General features: G+C 44.9%; 1 protein-coding gene across 3 annotated transcripts in view; it reads left to right on the top strand.

The window, feature by feature from the left end:
• The window catches only part of FBXO9 (F-box protein 9), a 343,828-nt gene that overhangs the window by 40,824 nt on the left and 279,379 nt on the right, over nucleotides 1-23,625 (top strand). For 2 of the 3 annotated variants that reach the window (XM_069235799.1, XM_069235800.1), the window contains exon 3: nucleotides 8,948-9,085. The exons of the other annotated variant lie outside the window; for it this stretch is intronic. In XM_069235799.1, coding sequence (XP_069091900.1) covers nucleotides 8,948-9,085 — 138 coding nt within the window. The remainder of the gene's footprint in view (nucleotides 1-8,947; nucleotides 9,086-23,625) is intronic. 3 annotated transcript variants of the gene reach the window in all.

Genomic DNA, 23,625 nt, shown 5'->3' with positions numbered 1-23,625 from the left:
CTTCATGTTTATAGAAGTGGGCCACTGATGGTTTCATCACCTTAATGCAAGCTTTTGTTGCATCAGATTATAAATCTATTCTTCAGAAATGGGAGACTAGCAGGACTGTTAGCAATGCTATCTACTGATTGGTTTAACTTTACAGTCTGCCTTGTGTACATATTGCTGATTCCAAATTGTTATTGTCCGTGTTCCGTCTCACCACTATCACGGAGTACGTCCTTTCTGGGCTGTAATCAATCCTTTGTAGACCAGTAACAATCTTGCCAAAGGTTAAATTGATCAAAAAGCAGAGCGCATTATAGTTTAAACACCGCTGCATCCTGGGAAGAGAGGGCAAATATTCCTGCAATGTCTGCTCTAATGTGTAGTCTTGAACGAAATCATCACTGAAAAACATCTAAGGTCCCACTAATAACGGACGCCACGTATTAGATCTTTTTTTCAGTATGGTGAAGGAGGACATTAGAATTAATTTAGAGCTGGCTAAATGGCACTAGATTGCCACATTTTGTTGCTTCAATGTAAACGAAGCGAGGAATATATATATATATATTTTTTTTTGCATCCGAATTGTCATTTGGTCCAAACCTTGGAAAGTCTTCTTTCCAATTCTATTCAACCCGTCTATAAAGTATTACTTTTGAAACATACTGTTGACATAAGAGTCCATGACGACCATGTAGCCCTTAGGCAACCCCCAAGGGGTTCTCTCTCCTCCTTAAGTGTCATCTGTGGTGTCTTAATCCACTGTGCATTTTCCATTCATATTCTCTTGAGTTATTTTAGTATGCTTGGAAATTTGCCGATATGGTATGCTTCTTCACTGTGACTTGTTCTGTAGCATATTTACTGAGAAAGGTTTGGCATTCTCCTGTGAAGCCTGCCAACTTGCCCTGCGCCAAGTCAGTGAACTTCTTTCCATGCATGTATCATAGTTTATGGATCCATTCTGTTCTACTAGGAAGCAACTTGTTTTTTATTCTCCTTATCCCCAGGCTTGGGCCACCTTCCCTGCCATGAGACATTATAGGGAATTTCTGCATATCCTTCTCTACAGATGAAATCAAAATGGAACTAACACTGTTCAAACAAACTATAATTCCCTAGTGTCCCAGACTCAATCTAGGATCTACAATCATTGCTCTTGCCATATCTCAATCTAGACCTTATATGATAAGTTACAGTTTCCATGAATTTTTAAGATAATTTCCTGATGATCCATTGAACATTTTAAATATGTGAAGTAGCTCGAATGTCACTTGCCTGAGTAGAGAGATCCTTCCCCCTTTAAGCACATGTCTTTTTTTAACCCAGCTCCTCTCATAGGTTTCACCTCTCCTCAGACACTTTCCCCAGTGTGTTCTATATTTTAGGAGTATTTAAAATTCCTGCTGAATTGTGTGCACAGGTCTGCCCTTGGCTAACTTAAGTGGGTGTTCAGAAGGGACAGAAGATGAACCTCCGCTTTCGAGGGCATCATTTTGTGGCTGTTAACTAGTGATTGTCCATCTGTCTGGTTGCCATGTGAGAAAAATAATGTATTTCATTGCCCCTCCTTTCTGCTATTCTCCTTCCATGAAGAAGCTCCCTTATTTGGTTGGTTTCTGCCTGACTCCAATCCTTTTCCTCTCACCCTAGAATAAAGACATGATGAACATAGGCATTGGCCAAATGTACAGCTAGTCACTAGACGTTCTAAACCTTTAAGTCTGTGTGTCCAAAAACTATTGTTTTCATAAGTTGTGCACATAAAGTTATGTCTGTTTTGTTTCTGCACTTCTGCAGAGTTAGCAAACTAAGTAGGCTACACAGCCATAGGGTTAGGAGGATTGGAAATTAATATTCTTCTTTCGAAAAAACGTTTAAAAATAATATATTTTAGATTTGATTGGCTTATCATTTTGTGCATACCTTGTAAAAATGGAACATAATTATCTATTCATTTTCTCAAGCTTCCTGCGGTAAGTGCACCTGTACCATTTGGTTGTACAACTAGCTGTATAGATCAGCATAGAAAATACATTGATGAGCATTGGGATTCTCCACAAAGATCTGCTGTCTGGGTTTTTACCACATTTGGATTGTATTTTCCAGCCACGTCTTCTAACACCTCTTTCTAAGTACCGACTTCAACAACACATAGTTGAGTTTACAGTTTCGAAACATACGCATACATGTGTAAGCTATGCACTCCCAGTCATATGCAACTTTGAAGTGTCTTTCTTTTGACAGTTCAAAGAAGGTAAACGCTTTAGGAATAAGGCCATATGTCACTCATAAAACAACCATTTCAACGTATCTTTACATAAACAAGTCAGACTGAAAATAAATGGTAAATTATCACAACATGAAGTGAACCCACCTTGACTTTATATATTCTTGATATTCGATCTAAAATTATATTTGCATAGAATGTAAACCCAGGTAAAAATACCATTTTGTGGTCATAAACAAGTAGAAGTTAAGAATGAGATGAAAGGTAATTAGTCTTATATGTAACCGTAGGGTAAGGCCAACTACTCTGTGCGTGAACAAGTGATGAGTGCAATGCAAACAGATGCTGTTACTAATGTAGCATGCAAACTAAATTTGGAGAATGTCTTTTACACTTACCGTTCTGTATATTGATGTAAATAAATGATAAAATTAAGTTATTTCTCTCGTAGGGGATTTCCATGTATAGTCATAAGCATTGAATAGTTCCGCGCGCCTGCGGGGACCCCGGAGCACTGATGTGAAGTATATTCTTAAGTGCAAACACCAGCCGTTTAAAGAAAAGGTCTGTCAAAAAACACTTAAGAATAACATTGTGCAGCCTATGTGAACAGCTACACAGGCCAAATTGTTGAAAAGAAAATCAATAGTAGTGTAAATTCATGTTCAAACACCTATTTATTCTAGAAATGTAATAACAAATACATTCTCATACTTTATTTACACCTCTGATGAGAATAAAACAATGCAGGGCAGTGTAGCCCATAGGCTGCCATTATACAGAATGTAAATAGAGCTGTGCCTTTAAGAAAAGTAAAGTCTTCCTGTTTCCCATCATGCACAGCAAAAGGCAGTTGCCTCAGTTCTTTTTTCCGGCTCCTGCTGACAGGACCCTGAAGCATTGAGCTCTACCTCACAAAAGCTTTTGTGACAGAAATTCATTGAAATATCTTCTGAATTTCATTTTCACTCGACGTTTTTACCTTTGAGTGATCATTTTCTACTGATTTCTGTTAAATTCTGACAGAATTTTGAGGTTTTTCTAGTTAGAAATGCCTTCACTTTTTGATAAATGTCCTTCTTGTGGAAGAAAGAAGGCTAAAACAGATTCACATAGGGTCTGTATAATTTGTCTTCCATCCAGCCACAAACCGGAGTCGTGTGACATCTGTAAAACCTTCTCTAGAAGAACCCTTCGTGACAGAGAGAAGATCCGACTCCAGGCGAAAGAGGACAGGAGAAAAAGTGGCCATTCCACTACAGAGCGAGGAGAAGGTCAGACTTCTACCAGGGCTCAACCTGTTTCCTCCATGAATCCTTCCAGACCTGCTGAAAAACGACATAGATCTCCGACGACGTCGAGAGCGTCGACGTCGAAGCAGGGAACGGCGCCAACATGTTCGCCGTCGAGGAGTGCTTCGCCGGCGAGAAAACGACATCGTTCGCCGTCGACAGCTATTTCGCCGTCGAGGCGGCGAAGACACCCGACGTCGAGAGGATCTGGGTCGCCGTCGACACGGCGAACACAGTCCACGCCAAGGAGATCCGAGTCGGGCTCGCCGTCGACACGGCGAGGGAGATCGCCATCGAGAGAGAGTGTTCGCCGTCGGAGGCGTTCACCGTCACTGCACCGACGTCGAGGTTCGTCGTCGAAAGGTTCTCAGCGGCGAGACGAGTCGACGTCTAGAGGCACTCGGCGTCACCGCAGTTCGACGTCGAGGAGTGCTTCGACGTCGAGAAGACCATCTAAGAGGCCTAGAAGGGTTTATACAACCTCAGAATCCTCGGCCTCGCTTATCCTACTTCCAGCATCACCACAGCTCTCACAAAGGCAGTCGCCTTTACCACAGACGCCGGTAACACCTACGGCTCCTCTTCCGGCGCCTCCTCCAGAACCTGTTCCGAGGACTCCAACGCGATCTGCAGGGCGTTCTGGTTATTCCTCGAGGCGTACATCTACCTCAAGGCACCGTCGTCAATCACATCATGGACATTCTTCATCGTCCACACGAGACTACTCTCCAACCTTATCAGACTCACCATCCCCAAGAGTGTCTCCCATAGATGATGTCAACACATTTCAGGAGGTCTTAGTGAGAGGGGCAACCAAGCTGAATATCCCGCTAGCAGCTCCTGCCCAATCGACATCAGTAATCTTTGAGACCTTGCATCAAAGGACATCTTCACGACCTTTACTTCCACTGGTTCCGGGTCTTATTGAACCGGCAATGGACATTTTTCTCACGCCGGCTACAACAAAGTCTGCTCCTTCCAGACTCATTAAAAAGTACCGTCCACCAGAGCAAGATCCTCTATTCTTGAGGTCGGACCCAGTACCAGACTCGGTAGTTATAGTGGCAGCGAAGAAATCGCATTCGACGTCACCGTCTTCCTCTGCTCCCCCAGACAAAGAAAGCAGAAAGATCGATGCTGCAGGAAGAAAAGTATGCTCGACGGCATCTATCACCATGAAAGCAGCCAGTGCCACTGCTTTATTAGGGAGATATGATCGATCCCTCTGGGACTCTATACTACAGTTCTCAGAGCATCTCCCTAGGGACAAAAGGGAAGATTTCCTAGAGGTCGTGAGCGAGGGAGCAATGGTTTCTAACCAGATCATAAGTGCTGCGGCAGATGCTTCAACTCTATCCGCACATAACTATGCTCATGGTATAGCGCTCAGGAGACATGCATGGCTGCGGCTTACATCGCTTAAACCCGAAGCACAGCAGAGGATACAGAACCTGCCTTTCTCAGGCTCCACTTTATTCGGCTCTCATGCCGATGATGAGATGGCCAGAATGAAGTCGGAACTGGATACCTTAAAAGCGGTAGGCATAGAGCGACCTAAAGAACAGCGAAAGGGATTCCGCCCATATCAAAGAAGACTGTTCACCCACAGGTATCAGGCTCCACATTGGTCGTCTTCACGCCCTCAGCAACAGCAGCAGCAGCAGCATCAGAGGGGCTTCTCCAGAAAGTCGACAAGGGGTCGTTCAACACCTCAGACCCAGACACCTCGACAAACTCCCACGTCTAGGCCCTGAATCTTTGCTTCCCCCTCCTCCGTTACCCACTCCGGTAGGGGGAAGTATCTCAAATCATCTAGACGAGTGGCTACGCATCACAACAGACGCCTGGGTATTGAATATTGTGAGACATAGTTACGCTCTCAGATTCACCAGTTCTCCACCATCTGTTCCACCCAAAACAGCCAACCACCATCTCGAAGCTCTGCAGTTAGAGGTCAATATCCTATTGCAAAAAAGAGCCATAGAACCCGTTCCCATCAGCCAACATGGGAAGGGGATTTATTCGAGATATTTCCTTGTACAGAAAAAAGACAAACAAGAGTTTCGTCCCATCTTAGATCTGAGGACAGCAAACAAATGGATTCGCAAAGAAAAATTCAGGATGTTAGCCTTACACCAAATTTACCCACATTTACGTCAGGGCGACTGGCTATGTGCGATAGATCTTTGCGACGCTTACTTCCATATCCCAGTAGCCAAGAAACATCGAAAATTCCTAAGGTTCACTGTCGGAAAACGCCATTACCAATTTGCAGTTCTACCGTTCGGCCTAAAATCAGCGCCAAGGACTTTTTCCAAATGCATGGCGGTAGTAGCCGCCCACTTGAGGAAACAGCGAATATTCGTCTATCCCTATCTAGACGATTGGCTCATAAAGGCCTCCAGCTATCTCGAGGCACAGCAGCATTTCGAATGGACTCTACAACTGCTACAAAAACTTGGTCTTCAAGTCAATCTTCTGAAATCAACAGCAACACCTGTTCAGAGGTTGCATTACTTAGGGGCCATTGTAGATACCAAGCTAGGAAAGGTGTTTCCTTCGGAGGAACGACGGTTATCGATTCTCCAAAAGTGCAAACAACTGCAGGAAAGACCTCAAGCCACTGCAAGAATAATAGCTTCTCTACTGGGCTCGATGGCGTCTTGTATCCATCTGGTTCCCAATGCTCGTCTCCATATGAGACCATTGCAGGAAAATCTAGAGGATCAGTGGTGTCAACTGAGGGACGATTGGGAGAACAAAGTCCTGCTGTCTCCTCACACCCTACAATCCCTCAAGTGGTGGTGTTTGCCCAGCAATCTCTTGGTGGGGATTCCGTTCCAACAACGACCTCCATCTCAAACCATCGTAACAGATGCGTCACTGCTCGGATGGGGGGCGCACATGGAACATCTTCGAGTCCAAGGCGAGTGGTCACAGAAAGAGAGTCTCTATCACATCAACCTGCTGGAACTTCGCGCAGTCCACCTTGCGCTCAAAGCCTTCCTTCCCTCTCTGAGAACGGAAACTCTCCTTCTTCAGACAGACAACGTGGCCACTATGTACTACGTGAACAAACAAGGAGGCACCAGGTCCAGAATTTTATCCAGAGAGGCCCAGACAATCTGGCATTGGCTTCTAGCCAGGAACCTGTCGCTAGTGGCAACTCACCTGCCCGGCATCCAGAATGTTCAAGCGGATGCCCTCAGTCGGGTAATAAGCGAGAACCACGAATGGGTACTACACGACGACGTCGTTCATTCCATTTTCGCACTCTGGGGTACCCCTTCTACAGACCTATTCGCAACCCCAGAAAACAAAAAATGCCAAAACTTCGCCTCCAGATATTACCATCCAGGGACACTGGGGAATGCCCTATGGATAAGCTGGTCAGGGGCATTTCTTTACGCCTTTCCACCGCTTCCCCTGATTCCGGCAGTTCTCCAGAAACTGTCCAATGCTCAGACCAAAATGATCCTAATTGCTCCGGAGTGGCCACGCCAGTGGTGGTTCCCAGACCTTCTTCACCGGTCACTCAAACCACACATCAGGCTACCATATCGCCCGGACCTTCTCACGAAGTTCAGAGGGCAGATATCTCATCCCAACCCCTCATCGTTGAGTTTGGCAGCATGGCTCCTGAGCTAGTGCAATATGGACATTTGAACTTACCTCAGGACTGTATGGAAATTCTGAGGGAAGCAAAACGCCCTTCCACACGATCAGCTTATGCAAGCAAGTGGAAGAGATTCTGCATTTGGTGTTTACACAACAACATTGACCCGGTTTCTTGTGGAGAACAATCTATCTTACCATACTTGTTAAGTTTGGCAAAATCGGGCTTACAACTGTCGTCAATAAAAGTTCACTTGGCGGCGATAACAGCATACAGAAAGAGTCCTTCACAAACTTCCTTTTTTCGGATTCCGATTATTAAGGATTTCCTAGAGGGTTTAAAAAAGGTTTTTCCTCCCATTAGAAAGCCTTCTCCTCCATGGGAACTGAACGTTGTCTTATCACGTCTGATGCTGCCGCCATTCGAGCCGATACACAAGGCATCGCTGCAGCATCTCACATGGAAAGCTGCTTTTCTGGTGGCAATCACTTCAGCGCGTAGGGTCAGCGAAATCCAGGCCCTTTGCGCTCAGGAACCCTACACGGTTTTTCATTCTGCAAAAGTGGTAATGAGAACTCATCCAAAATTTCTACCTAAGGTAGTCTCCGACTTCCATGTGAACCAAACAATTTCATTACCGACTTTCTTTCAGAATCCAGCTACTCCTGCTGAGAGAACTCTGCACTCTCTGGATGTAAAGAGAGTATTGAAATTTTACTTGGACAGGACAAAAAGCTTACGAAAATCACAACAGCTTTTTATTAACTATGGCCCAATCAGAACAGGTTTGGGCACATCTAAACAATCTTTATCCAGGTGGATTGTTTCATGTATAATGTTATGTTATCAGTTAGCAAACAAATCCCTTGGTGGTAGACCAAAAGCCCACTCGACCAGAGGGAAAGCAGCTACTGTAGCCTTGATGAGAAATGTCCCTTTGGCAGAAATATGCAAGGCTGCCACTTGGAGGTCGGTCCATACCTTTACTAAGCATTACTGCCTTGATACAGACGCTAGGGCAGATGCTCAGGTTGGACAGGCTTTGCTCAAGAATTTGTTTGCATGATTCATGTTTTTCTCAGTATTCTTATATCGACTCCACCGCTGCTATGGGGATGGGCTTGCTACTCTATTCAATGCTTATGACTATACATGGAAATCCCCTACGAGAGAAGGAATGGTTTCTTACCTGTAACTCCAGTTCTCTCGTAGGGGTATTTCCATGATAGTCATAAGCAACCCTCCCTCCTCCCCGGTGGAGTTGACATAGAACATGAATATTATGGAGGTGGGTACTCCAACAAATGTTTTGTTTTTTCTTCATGTCAGGTAATAGCCTCCAAAAAAGAACTGAGGCAACTGCCTTTTGCTGTGCATGATGGGAAACAGGAAGACTTTACTTTTCTTAAAGGCACAGCTCTATTTACATTCTGTATAATGGCAGCCTATGGGCTACACTGCCCTGCATTGTTTTATTCTCATCAGAGGTGTAAATAAAGTATGAGAATGTATTTGTTATTACATTTCTAGAATAAATAGGTGTTTGAACATGAATTTACACTACTATTGATTTTCTTTTCAACAATTTGGCCTGTGTAGCTGTTCACATAGGCTGCACAATGTTATTCTTAAGTGTTTTTTGACAGACCTTTTCTTTAAACGGCTGGTGTTTGCACTTAAGAATATACTTCACATCAGTGCTCCGGGGTCCCCGCAGGCGCGCGGAACTATTCAATGCTTATGACTATCATGGAAATACCCCTACGAGAGAACTGGAGTTACAGGTAAGAAACCATTCCTTATTAAGCTTCATCTTTGCAGGCAGAGTTGCAGTTGTTCCGAGCCCGGTGGATGTCAGAACTTGCTCCAGGACTGAGCTCAAGCAGATCATCAGCGAGAGGGTCTGTACTAAATGCTACTGATACCAAAGGAAAGCAAGAGCTAGCGAAAGAGGAGAAGGTGAGTTATGCGTGTTTACATTAGTCATGACTTTAGACACTATAGTACGATCAAGTGGTAATTCCTGTTAGTAATAGTTGCATCCAATTTTGATATTGTACATTATTCAGGGACATTATATTCACCTCACAAGTTATGCTGACAGTTGTTTGGGATGCTGCTTTACGCATTACTTCTAGGAAGGTGAAGGGGGGGGCTCTGAATCCCATTAAGAGACCCCCCTTTTCGCTCCATAATACAATGATCTTGCTCAGTGGATACAGTGCATTCTGAAACTTGTGAATAATCTTAATGTCACTGGTTCTACCCCTTTGGGTGATTGCACTGCCGGCTGTAATTTTGAGTACTCGGGGATACCAATTACCAGACAAAAAAACACAAACTTTTATCTTTTTGGAGTAGAAGCTGTCGTTCACAATTATAGAATAGTCATAACTGCCAGTGTACTCGTGAAGGTCCAATGAAATATCAAGACACTTCAAAATATATATCAATAATAAAAGTCCTTATAAAATCAAAGGAAAAGTATGAAAATAATGCTGTGCCTAGCAAATTGGGTGGTCCTTTTTAGGGTCACCAGTTCTCCAATATCTGTACTAATGTACAAAAACACAGCATAGTTCTGTTTTCTGAGACAATTCATGAAATCTGAAAATCTTAACCAGACCTTACTTCTTTAGAAAACCAGTCTTTTTTTTTATTGCTTTTTTTCTGCAACTTTATCAGCTGCCCTTTGAAACAATCTAGAAAAGTAACGGAGCTCTTGCTGAATCAATAAAAAACAGCATATGGATGAAACACTGCTTTAGCTATGAGCTGTTTCACCCCTCCCGTTTTGTTGCACATTATAGAAGTCCTCTTTGTTTTTGTCTCCCAGTTGCTCACATCCTCAAGACGAGTAGACCGACTCAATGTCTTTGGTTTGTTCCATAGTACTCTGCTCTTCTGGATCATGCTATATCCAAAGTAAACCTTCATTCATGTTTGTAGAATACCTCTCCTCAGTAGCTAATGGCACTACCTTTAGTTGATGGTAGTACCACCATAGTAAGGAGCAAGAGCCCTTTTACCAGTACCCTTGAAAAGGTAGCCTAAGGTAAAATATGTTCTGTCTTTGATGGTTTGAGTCCCTCAATTTCCTCTAGTCAAATGTTATATGGATTTAGTACGTGTGTTTTGGCCCATCCTTGGTGCACAGGCCTGGGGCTTTTTCAAGGCCATAATGATTTATGGACAAAAAAAAAACAAAGTTGCAGGTACTGATTAATGTTAATTACTTACACATATATAGTACTGAACTGTGATTTTAACCAGGATCAGTGGTGTGGGATTTAATAAAATATCTACTTGTCCATGTGAGAAACTGCTTCATAAATCTACTTCTCCTGTAAAAAAAAAACAAATCTACTTGTCACTTTGGTGGCATGTAGTGTGACAACAATCCCACTTCATTAGAGCTCTGTTTATAGCCTCTCTGATAATGCCAGGGCTCATTCTATAGTAGACCTTGAATACTAGCAATTACCTTATTTTGCAACTTTTCCGCAGCTCTACATACTGCCGCTGGAGGTAGCAGTAAGCAATAAATCTAGGGTTGAAATGCCCTTTTGTCTTCGCTAATCTTTTCTTTTACTGAGAAAGGTTGGAAATTTGCTCCTGACAAGGACAGAAGTTAAACTTCTTCCAGGCTTGGGAAAGAAGTGGTTGGAGGTAAAGTGAACTTGTAAAGGCTCAACAGATTTTCGCATGAGCAAATCTTCACATGCATAATTGCTTGTGCTAAAACACACTGCACACATATTTTGGGGAAGTACAATTTCCTGGTCTTCTTGTATAAATTCTTATAAATTCATGAAATATGTAAATCTGCAGTAATGCAGAATTTGCCCTCTAATTAGGTTTGGCATGACCACCAATTTTGGAACTATGCTTTTGCCAATGCTTGTTTATTTTTATCTTTCCCATAATTGTGTTGCAACTGGTTACACTGATTTTCCATTAGGAATATTTTTGGGGAAATACTAGCATGCTTCAACACATTTTACTAAATGGTGTTTCAAAGAAATGGTACCTAATTTTTCACAGTAATTTAGCAAAACATTTTTTTCTAGTTACATTTTTTGTGAACATTGTATTTTTAAAAGCAAAGAATCATCAACCTTGCTTTCAAGCTTCTGCAAATATTTGCATCTAATCAGAGAGCATTCTGGGATCATTCTACATAGCCTCATATTGTTAGACTTTGCAAACGTGTGTACACATTTTATTTTTCTGGAACCACTATCAGTAGTGCAGTCCGAGGTTACAACATTTATTTAGAGTACTCACCCTAATAATAAAGGCTTTGCCTCAATTAACCATAATTACAAGTTTGAAAATTATTAACAAATGGACAGAAATATTATCTCCACTGCTTCATAATGTGGTACTATAAACTGTCAGCCAAATGATTTGTGCTGCAGGACTTGGGCCTACATGTTCCAAGGCCACAATAAACATGAACATTTGATGCTCTTAACCCCAAACAATATGTCATGGGTGTCGGGCTTTAGGAATTCCATACCCCTGCACGATGGATCACAGCACATGTGACAAATGTCGATAAGTATGTCATTGTGAAACACAGGTGATTTGTTAGAATCACTTCTGATGGGTACATCTAACTGCAGATTTCTCTGCACCTGGAAGGCACTGATTCCACTTCGGACCAAAATTCCCTTTGATTGCGCACCATCAGTGCAAACCTGGACCGCACATCTCTTCAGGAGTTTGGCGACACTGTTGATGATTTTCTTTAAATTTCTTCTTTAGGTGCAGTTTTTTTCACTAAGTCACAACCAAAACGGTCAGGTTTCAAATCATGTTGGGACTGTGATGGTCAAATGTTCAATAGTGATCCACAAAAAATCTGTCTTTGGGTTGTGGGGTCTGACCAAGATATCCAGCTCTCGGACTCCTGTCGGAAAATACATCACAAGCCATAAAAGAGAGTGAAGCTGAAAATAAGTCACTGTGTTCCCATTCCTCACACCAAGCATCTGTGGCGGAAAGGGAACAATTAAAAGATACTATGGAGGTTCCAGCGCATGCGGTTCCATCTGACTGGGCGTCGATCTGGGAGATGCTACTAGCCCCAGGCCGGTTAGCCTTATCCAGAGTTCCCCACTCCGGGGATGGATCCATCCATCTTATTAATGTGATCCATGACACCTTCTGACATTGCATGGCCCCCCTCTGGAGCGTCAACTTTCATGTTCCAGAACTGGAGATCTGCTGTAGTGTCCCTGGAGTTTGTCACACACAACTTTGAAGGTCTCCATTGTGCTGGAACCACTGCCTGTTAAGGCACTACTGAGGGGCCCTCATATGCCTGCACAAGTGACAGATTGCAGGAAGATTGCAGACCTAGCATTGTCACAGTGGATACCCCTGTGCATAAAATGTGCTATATACCTAGCACACACGCCCCTCCAGAAGGTGTAAGGGCTCACACCACCAGTGTTAAATATCTGGTGAGAGGGGTGCCTGTGGCAGATACCTGCAAGGTGGCAGCATAGGCCTCCCTCCACACTTAAAGCATTACTCCTTGGAGTATGAAGTTTGGAGGGAAAGTCTGCTCAGTTCTTTAAGATCTAGTAATACATTCTCCTCCTCTGATTCAGGTACTACTTGGGGAATCCATTCAGTAAGTGAGGAATCAGCAGTTGTAAGTATCCAACAGAAGAAAAAGTTACTTAACTTCGATATCTGGTGGATACTCTATCTACCTGTACGTTCCTCACTGATCTCCTTCCCTCCCCCGTTGCATGGCTTGATAGTAAGCATATCCTCTAGTTCTGCAACTGTCTTTGTGATGTTAGTTTTATTCTTCTACCTTGAAAGCTTGTAAAAACTGGATGGGATCCTGAAGCGCTTTATGGCCCAGCAGGGCCATAAAGCGCTTCCGGATCCCTGTGAAGCCATAGTGACTTCACAGGGATGTCCCTTCTAGTGCCAGCACCTCCTGCTGGTATAGAGCTGTTGAAAGATTCCAAATTTAGTCTGACACCTGAGATATTCAAAAGGAGGGTAATCTGTCAGTAGAGTATCTACCAGAAAGATCATTGCACAAGTCAGTAACTTTTTCAACAGGTAAGTAAAGGCAAGAGATAGGAGAGGGTAGTGGAAGTTACCTTAGGAATAAGATCTGTATTGAGGTTATATTTTCCTGTAGTCAACAGTTTTACTCACAGTTTTTATTACAGCTTACTAGGGTCAGTGTTTATGCTATGGACGTCATGCACTTGTGTATTCAGGTAGGCATTTAAAGATAGAGTTACCTTAAAGGGATAATATGTTGCAGCAACTTTTAGGATCAAATCTTTTTATTCTATTTTATAGAAAAACCAAAACATACAAAACATCGCACAACACAGGGCTGAAATGATATACATCAGCAAAATGACACATACTAGTTTCATATAAAGGGTCCTCTCTTAAATCCCAAAACCATGCTAATTTGGACCTCCGGCGGATCCCCTCCTTACTAAGTCGTATATCCAATGGCAATAACCAATAGACCCCAATAATATCAGCCCGCAATTAAGAACCACACAAACATAAATAGAACAACAAAAAAACATTACAACAGTACCTCCCAATGAGACCGTGTCATCCATCTGTCCCTCCCCTCCTTGACCCCTTAATATCAATCGCCCTTCCCCACCGGCTCCCCCTCTCACGCTCCAACCCATAATTCAGGTCAGCCTCAAAACTCTCAGGTAGGTCGGGCATGTCAACTCAGTAAATTCTACAGAGAGAAGCCGAATAAAGGGCTTCCACAGTGCACCCACGTCTTCTGCCCGCTGCTGGGTGTCCAGCGTAAGTTTCTCCATTGCGAGAATAAACCAGAGCTTCTGGAGCCATGAGACGTGAGTCGGAACCCTATCTGTTCCCCAGAGCGCTAGAATCAATTGCATCGCTGAATTGGCGCCAACGCTATCTGCCTCCCCTTTAGAGATCGTAACGGAAAAGTAAGGGGTTTGGGTAGCCCCAGTAGGATATACGATGGGAACCTCGGAATCGTGACCTGGAATGCCATATCTATCTCATCTATAATATTTTCCCAATAACGATGTAACTTGGGGCAATACCAAAGCAAATGTACCAGTGTGCCCGTAGCTCCACAGCCTCTCCAGCAAAGGTCTGTCCTAGCACGATCCCATGCATGCACTCGCGCCGGATTATAGTACCAGTAAGAGGCGATCTTATATGCTGTCTCTGTCCCTGCCGCGCTATAGGCTGTGTGGTGTGTTCTATAACATATGCTGTCCCATTCCTCGTCCAAGAGATCCCTCTCTAGCTCCCTCTCACACCTCAACTGGCCCTTTGACTTCAGCGAACGGCTCGCTCCTTGTAGAAGGCGATAAAGCTCTGAAATAATTCTCTTGTCATCCTTCTTTAAGAACAGCCATTGCTCAAATGGCATAAGAGGCCTATCCATCAATGCTCTGTTCGCCGGCAAGAGCGCCCAGTGCCCAACCTGGTAACACATTAGCATATCCACCTCAACTAAGCCATAGGACTCATCTGGTCGAAGGACAAAACCCCATGTTAGTCAAATAGACTTCCCACCCTCCTCCAGCCCCCTTCATACCAACGTCTAAGGCTTTCCTGGCGCAGTCCAGGCTCAAAATCGGGATTCGCACCTATGGGGGTCATCGGGGAGGGAAAAGAAGTCAGCTCTGAGCGACAAGCCACTGCATCCCACAGTCGCAGCGTTGTCCCAGTAATCGGGGAAGTATAGAGACCTCTAGCCCTATGCCTACGCTGGAGCCAAAGCTCCTTCCAAATATGAGAGCCCGCTACCGCCTGGTCCGTAAAACACCAATGTTTCTCCGTAAGTGGGCGACTCCACTTTACAAGAAAGTGGAGTTGGGCAGCCTGGAAATATCTCAGGAGGCACGGGACTGCCAGCCCCCCACTGCTCTTGGGACGGTATAGAACCTGCCTCGCTAAGCCCGGCGGGCGACCTTCCCATATGAATCTCAAACCGTGGATTGGAGGGTAGCAATCGTCCGGGGGGGTGGGGTCAACGGGAGTGCCTGGAACATATATAATATTCATGGCAATACCGTCATCTTAACCGCGGCCACCCTTCCCAACCAAGATAGTTTGTGTTTCCCCCATGCCTCCAGATCCCGCTGTATATCTCGTGGCAGTTTCCTATAATTTAGGGCCACCGTTTTTGCAGCGGACGTCGCTAACTCAACCCCCAGATATGAAAGATGCGAAGACTACCAAATAAAGGGGTACCGCACTTGCAGATCTTCCTCATTATCCGTGCTCAAAAACAGACTAAGAACCTGGGATTTCTGCAACTCCATAAGGGCAGGCAAAGAGGTGGCAGGCTCGTTGTGGCAACTTTTAAGTTTGTAGGACTCGAGTACTGTTTCTGTTGTTGCAATATTGTGGCCTGAGGCCCAGGTGCTTAATGTAGTGGCTGATAGTGAGTCGTCGGGGCAGGATATCGTAACTTGGGCTGGAGTATCACGTTTTGAAATCGGAGAGTGTGGTAGTCTTTTGCATGTGTACAAAGCACAGTGTCAAGTGCTTTTGTAGAGTAGGGCGGAGCAGCATTCAGTTTGGCTGTCCAGTTCATCTGTCCCAATTCAGCTTATTATGAGAAATCCACAGAGAGTCACAGTTTCGTTCACTGCAAGTTGGGGGATTCAGTGAAATCAGAGTTTAGACTAATAGCTCAGAGGTGCCTATTAGGGAATCCCTTCCTAAAGGAGGTAGGTAGTTCATAGCCATGTTTATATCCTGGACAAGGCTTTTCCAGGGGCAGTCAGGGTAGTCGCTGCTCGACTAGCTGCTTGGCTAACCAAGGCTCCTAGAGAAGACCAAGCAGAGGAATAGTGCTGGCAGCAGCCGAGAAAGCTTAGTGGCACCACCATTGGCCCAGGTAAATTTACAGTCACGGATTATAAAACTGGCTATTTATAAACAAGTGGAGGTGGTTAATTGGAGAACTGTGGGCAATACAAACTGTAGAAGGCGTCCACATAGTGTTCTGGGGGTTGCCAAGGCTGGTGGGCAGGCCGGCCCTAAATCCTCTTTCTCTCTGGAGGAAGGGAGTTTGGTAGACTTGGAGATCGAAGGGATCCTGAGCAAAGCAGTATTGAGGAAAGAGTGGGATTGGGTATTCCATCGAGACGTAAGGTGCAGCCCAAAGATGAGAATAGTCCGGTACAAATTCTTTAAGTTCCTCCAGTTTTCGTGACGGAACCAGATTGGAGTTCATAGCCTAGGTATTGGGACTGTCATATGTACTGTGGTGCTTCACAAAGTTGCTGAAGCCAGTCACAGAGTTCCTGAGATCCAAGGGATATGCCTCAGTGTCTGGTCATGGTCTAATGGTTCGTTTAAGTGGTACCATTCGGCCTGGTTGCAATGGACAAGTTGGTATTCGACTCGGGGTTTAGAACCGGTGGGGACGGAAGCTGTTGACATCTTGAACTTCCTTTCAGAGTTGTCTGGAGATGGACTTTTGTACAGGACATTTAACAAATTCAGGTTGGCCATTGTGGCAGCATAGGCCGTATAAAGATTTACCAGTAGGAGACACAAGTTGGTATGCAGACAATGAGTGGGAATTTGTCGGTCCTACCAGATGATAGATACTCAAACCTTTGGGTCGTTAATGTGGTCCTGAATTTCCTGATGGCTTGGCCATCAAATGGGTACCTCTCCAGAAAGACACTTTCAGCCTTCTCTTATGCACTAAGTCCTGCTAAAGGGTCTGTGAGGTGAAGCCTCTTGAAGGGCTTACATGAAGGTTCCTGGGAATTATACCAGATGAAATGTAATCAAACATCTGGGAAAGTTCCTCAGGGCTCCAATTGGGTAGAGGGGCTATGGACTCTTAAAGTATTTTTGTTCGATGGTGTACTGAAGAACACAAGAACAGTGGACTGGTAATCTGAATCCACAATTGAGAAGTTTTATCTTAAGCCAGTCCAAATGACTGCCTGCCTGATAATGAGTCCCCTTTTAACATGCACACTCCTTTCCTCCAGGTCCAGAAAAAGCACGTAAAATTTCCTAGCCTTCATGAAGGAAAGTGTAAATTCTATTAACGACACAGAAGTGAGACTTATCCCTCCTGGTGACAAGGTTATCTTCATCTTTTATAGTTACATTGGTACAGTACCAAGATGGGTAAGAAATGTTTGTAGGTAAGGTGCATCAGTTCCTTTTGTTGCTACTTGCGTGTGTCTGTGATAACTGATGTTGTCATTTGTGCCGTAAGCTGATCAGAAACACAAGTGAAGAGGCCATCCTATCAGGCAGTTAAGTTTTGCGCAAAGAAAGATGTTCTCTTGATTGGCTTATAGGAAGGACCCTTGCATTCTGATTGGCTATGATGCCTTTATCTGAACTCGTGGGGTTTAGAGTTTCAAGTTTACTGTTGGCTGTTTGGTGCCTTTTCTGGATGCCACAAATTAAACTGAAGGTATAAATGCATAATCTTATTCTCTGTGTCCTTAATGGGATTGAACGTTTCCTTTGTGAAAGATACAACATTGTACATTTTATCAATTCCCTTGTGTGCTGTGCATTGTGGACAACATGTGGGTACATACCTTCAATATTTTAATTAGTAGCTAACGTGCTTGACAGATTGTTCGACGGTTTTGAAATCCTATTTCAACTGAGCTCAATCTGTACAATTTGTATACCCTGATGTCAGTTTGACAGTCACCTGTATTGAGAGTGGGAATATTTAAGAGCTTGCTATACACCTCATGTATTTATGTACTGTTATTCTTATAGTGCAAACCTATTGTGGGATCAAAGGAGCACTGTATATTACCAGGGGTTTGCACAACTACTTTACATTTTTAGTGGGAGGCAGATTAAGTGATTTATTCAATCACATGATTTTCTGACAAGCACCAAGGCTGGGATTTGAAATCAGATCCCTTGCTTTGAAAGTTGGCAACTTAACCAGTAGATCACATCTGTTACACTGTTTCTATTATCCCGTTTAGCCCATAAAGACATTTAAGAGAATGACCCTAATGTGATTGTCACTTGCAACGGCTGCTGTATGTAGGTTGGCCCGGACCTTGGAAAAGTGGAGTTTCTCCTTCTAGATATTGAGTACTGAAGAAGGCACCTCTATTCCAAAATGAAGCCTAAATCAGCTGTCGCGGCTCCAGCACTCTTTCGTGTCTAATGGCACTTTAAAATAATGTTGTATGTCTTAGACACTTGGGGTCTGATTTAGAGTTTGGCGGAGGGGGTTACTCCGTCACAGATGTGATGGATATCTCGTCCTTCGGATTACAATTCCATTATAGCCTATAGAATTTGTAATGCGGGGGGACAGGATATCATTCATGTTTGTGATAGAGTAACCCTTTTGCCAAACTCTAAACAGGCCCTTAGTTTCTTTTTAAGAAGTGTTTTCATCTTCTAGTGTGGAGTGTCCCTGAAATAACTAAATGGCAGTTACAAGGCACGTGCAAAGGCTTCTTGGGGACGAGCTTCTGCAAACATTCTTCTACAAACTGGGTATAGATTGAAGATGCATTATGTCACACACCCCTCAGGATGGTATGGGAAAAAAACAGGTTTGCAGATAGTCTCAAGTGCAAAACAAACAGTTTGAATCTGCATGAAATAAAAGGGGAAAATGGGCTTGGTAGGACATTAGCATCTGAAAGAACATTCTGAAGACAAACCAGTTCATGTGCAGAACTCGGTGCCTGTGTTTACCTTGACCATTGAGAAAAGCCTTTTCCTGTCAAGCTAACCGATGGCTCCTGATTTACTTGAGTCTGTAATACGCAAGATTAGGACTAAGGGTATCCTCTTTATATAAATGTCGCTTTTTAGGTGTTGGTAGAGACAGCTTTGGCTGTCTAACAATGTTTATAATCGGGGAAAATAATTAGCATATGGAGGTGGTTTTGGATCGTCTTCTATGTTGATCGTCTTCATATGCATTTGATTGTTTGCCACTTACGGTAGTAAAGTTACATTGACTCATAACTGATTAAGACCTTGTTAACACAGACCCTGTGCCAAATACAGTGGGAAGCTGTTTTGCAAAGAGTAACAGTAAAAAATACGTTCAGAAGGGTTTTACATTGTGAGCTGTGACAAATAGAGCCGTTTAAGGTGTTTCACATTGTGAACTCTGTAACAAACCCCATGCACCGGACTCCCCCATATTGGGGGAGCCACACATATGGCTGGTCGTGCTGGGCCAGTGCTTAGGGGGACGGGTGCATTTGGTTCTGGTGCCAGCACAACACACAAAGCCCTTGTAGTGCTTCCGAGTCTCGCAGATGTTTCACGCACGTCGGCCCCACCCATAAAAGGGGCTGCAAGACAGTGAGCGGGCCTTTTTCTCCCTCTCGCGGCCTCGCCTAGGACGCTGCCACCCCCGATGCGCACACACACAAGTCATTTTGGCACCCGCAAGGATCATTCTTTGTTTAATTTTGTCTCCCTTACAGATATGCTCCACTTTGTGCTTTGCATCCGGAGTGATTTACAACAGCTGTCTCCTGTCTGGGGGCTGCAAGAGTTAGAGCGTTTCTGCTCACCTCACCAGAGGTTTACTCAGTAGCGCCTCTTGTGGGGTGCTCTGGTGCTTATGGTGGGAGGGGGGAGCATTATTAGGTGGGGGTACAGATAATTTTGTGCTGGTGGAGGCATTTTACATTTTGAGGCAGTGTGTGTTTTAGAGGCTCAGCAGTGACTGGGCCTGCCTCAGGGCCTAATGGGGCTTTGCCCTCTGCTACTGCAGCCTCAATAGGGAGTCAGGCTCAAAAGAATGGCGGGGCTTCCGTGCAGCCAGCCAACCAAACGCCTACTGCTTCTTGTACTTCTTTAAGTGGCAGCGCGCCTAGGGGAGCAGCAGGGAAGGTGACGTCACTCCCCCCCCCCCCCCCCGTGCTCAGAGAGCAGCTACCTCAGGTACGGGGCCCTCTTTACCAGCTGTGGGTTTTTGTGATATTTGTTCTGAACATGAACAGCTGGGTATACATTTGTTAATGGAGATGAAAGGGAAAATATGGAAGGGTGCATATATGGACATTTTTGACTTGCTGGTGGATAAGTCTGAGGGGGAGGAGGCCAGGCGTTCTAAAGAATGTTCACACTCTAGGAATTGTGGCCATTGGCCATACAAGAAAAAGGTGGAGAAAACTCTGGTGAAATTGGGTTAGAGCTTTCTCAACTTATCAGGCCATCATGGCAGAGTGCTTCAGTGACTAGGGCGCTCAGCTGGCGTGCTAGCAGAATAGAACTGCGAGTGCTCATGATAAATATGGTGGGTCGGCCTGGAAGGACTATGATAAAGAGTTCAGGAGGATTATTTAAGGCCAATAGGGCCACCCTGGGATGGGACCAGATTGATATCATTGCCCAGCTGCGTTATATGAAGTGGACCAATGCTGCCAATAACCAGACCTTGTGGGCGGGAACAGGGTCCGCTAGTAGCCTGGTGGGGTGACAAAGAAAGGGGCTTGTTGGGACTTCAACCGGCGTACTTGTACTTGACCTCTGAGAAGTTGTAGATTGAAACATATTTGTTCATTTTGTGGATTGACATCCCACCCAGAATCCAAGTGTTATAAAAAGTCAAAGGAAAAGGGCACCAAGAAGCAGGTGTGATTAGTTTGAATTTTTCAAAGCTCCCTCGCCTGTTAACTTGACAGTAATGGTCCACTGGCTCACTACTTACACTAATCATCCAGCAGCACAGACATTGTATGAGGGCTTTAAGAAAGGCTTCAGGGTTCCAGCTGATGGTTATGTGGGCTCCCCTCACTCTAGAAATCAGCAACCTATCGGGTCCAACCTGGGGGTGGCCAGGACAAAGATTCAAAAAGAGCTGAGTCTTGGTCGGGTGGCAGGTCCCTTCGACCTAGTCCCACTTGACGGCTTTGTTTGTTCCCTCCCTAGGGGTTGCTCTGAAAAAAGAATCAGGACAGTTCAGATTGATACATAACTCTGTGAATGAGGCTATTGATGGGGCATTATGCTTGGTTAAGTATGCTTACCATGATCAGGCGAGCCAGATGCTACAGGAGCTGGGACCTGGAGCCCTTTTAGCGAAGTCTGATATTGAGTCTGATTTCCATTAGCTGGCAGTCCATGCTCAGAATTTTGATCTGCTTAGTTTCCAATTTGAGGGAGCCTTTTATTTCAATAAGTGTATGCTTATGGGCTTCTCCGTGTCCTGTTCCTACTTTTTTCAGGCAGAAGTCAGGACACCAGTGGTTGCTGTACTACCTAGATAATTTTCTCTTCTTGGGGCCACCTGGTACTGAGCAATGTGCTAAGGTTTCAGGAATTGATGGGGGGAGTTTGGAGTCCTGCTAGCACAGGCCAAAACACAAAGGCTTGCAACCTCAATTTTGTTTTTGGGAATTGAGCTGGATTCTGTGCCAGATGTGCCGAGGCTTCTGCTGGAGAAGGTCAACGCTTTTTTCCAAGCCCTGCAGGCATGCCTGGCGGCTAAAAATGTCACATTACACCAGGTACCGGTTTTGGTTGGGCAGCTCAATTTCGCGTTTTGGATCATGGAGCGCCCATCCTCCTGATCCATCGCCCAAGCCATGTTGGGGCAGAAGGTAAAGCATCTTCATACCAGGCTGTCCAGCGAGGTTAGACAGGACCTGAGAATCAAGGAGTCATTCCGCATGACTTTAATGGAACGGTGGTGTGGTCTGGACTTCCCAGAACCAATGAGGAACTTGGTCTGTTTACTGATGCAGGAGGTAGCGAAGAGATTGGTGCAATTTTGGGGACAGCATGGTGTGCGCATGGGTGGCCCAAGGAATGGGTACAGACCGGGTCGGTTACTAACATTGTTTTTCTTGAGTTTCTTCCAATTCCTGTGGCATTGTCTTTGGCCGGAGCAGTTCCACAGTCAGTCCGTAGTATTCTGGTCTGGTAATTTGATGGTGGTGGACTGCATCAATCAACAAGTTGCGAAGTGTAAGATGATTCTGAGGGTGCTGAAAAAATGGTACTACTATGTTTGAAGCTGAATGTACTCTTCAAAGCCAAGCATGTGCCTGGTGGATTGAACAATGCTGCGGATGCCTTTTCTCATTTCAAGATGCAGGTTTTCAGGTTCCAGATCAGCAGACTTCCCCACGTCCTGCCCAGGCCATCTGTGGTGGCTTGGTGCCTACAATTACCAGACGTCGTGGCAGCCAGTTTAGTGCCCAAGACCAAGCGGGCCTACAACGTGGTGGTTATCGCTTATTGCGAATTCTTCGGGTACACAGGGACTGCAGATTGGTTTGCTTCGTTCTTAGTTATGACATTCTTAAGGGGTTGCTTAGGGGAGACGTCCTGTCGGTGGCTTGTGCCAGGTGCCACACCGCGCTGATCTCCTTTTTCGCACACTGGTGGGACCAAGAGCCTTGAGGGGCTGGCAGCGGCTTGAAGGGACTAGATTGGATTCTAGACGCCCTGTTGATTCTGTCAAATTGGCTGCAATTCCAGAGGTTTTTAGAGACATCTGTAGGTCACCCGGGGAGGTTAGCCTATTTAGGGCAGCATTTACCCTTACTTTTTATGCAGCACTCAGGCTGAGTGAGTGAGTTGGTATTAAGAACAAGAAGGACAGGGGTGGGGGGGTGATTTTAACTGACAGATATTCAGTGACTGGATGGTGCTAGGACTCTGGTGATTACTATACCCCTTTCCAAGTCAGTAGGGGTGACCCAATTCTATTGCATAGGGCCCTGGGTAATGTGTGCTGCTCTTCCCATAACTTGGAGTTATTCATGGCTCACTGGGCTCAGGGTGTTGGGGGCCTCATACTGGTCCACCCCGATGGTACCCTTCTGACCAGGTACTAGTTTTAAAAAATACTGAAGGGTGCTCTGCAGGCAGTGGGCTTTGACTCATCAGAGTTTGGAACTCACTCCTTTAGAATTGGGATGGTCACTGTGGTAGTGGCAATGGGGTTCTCGGGCACGGCAGTTCAAAAGATTAGCAGGTGGCCCTCTGACTGTTACAAGCACTATGTGAGATTGCATATGTTATAAGTGCTGCTTCTGATGCCTGTTTCTCTTCTTCCCTTCTCTTTCCTTTAATGCTATTGTTAAGTGCGGAGGACTGAGTGGGTGATTTGGTGTCCTGGCGGCCCCGGTACACGCAGGGACGAACGGGATCATAGATGTGTGGGTCATCTGCCATTATGTGCTGCGAACAGGGGACCTGTATTCCAGAGTTGTTTGTGCGTCCAGGGTGCAGCAGCCAGGGTACTGCTTGGCCTTCTACAGTTGTGGAGGCTTGTAGCTCTCACAACTGACCTCTGTGCTGGAGACAATGCTGCCTAAGGGGTGCACGCCCCCTGGCATCCTCATACTGCATCCAGGTGGCTGTGACTTGGTTCATATTGGCCAGAGATTTCTATATGAGCTATGCGATTGATTGGCTAGCTAAGAGATTTCTTCAGGCAGTGATAGCTTGGTCGAGTGAATCCTCCTCAGGGGGTCCGTGGCTGCTTAAGAAAATAA

Source organism: Pleurodeles waltl, chromosome 5 (assembly GCF_031143425.1).
Source record: "Pleurodeles waltl isolate 20211129_DDA chromosome 5, aPleWal1.hap1.20221129, whole genome shotgun sequence".
Classification (NCBI taxonomy): Eukaryota; Metazoa; Chordata; class Amphibia; order Caudata; family Salamandridae; genus Pleurodeles; species Pleurodeles waltl.
The sequence above is the reverse complement of the archived record's forward strand: the minus strand, read 5'-3'. Positions and strand labels throughout refer to the sequence as shown.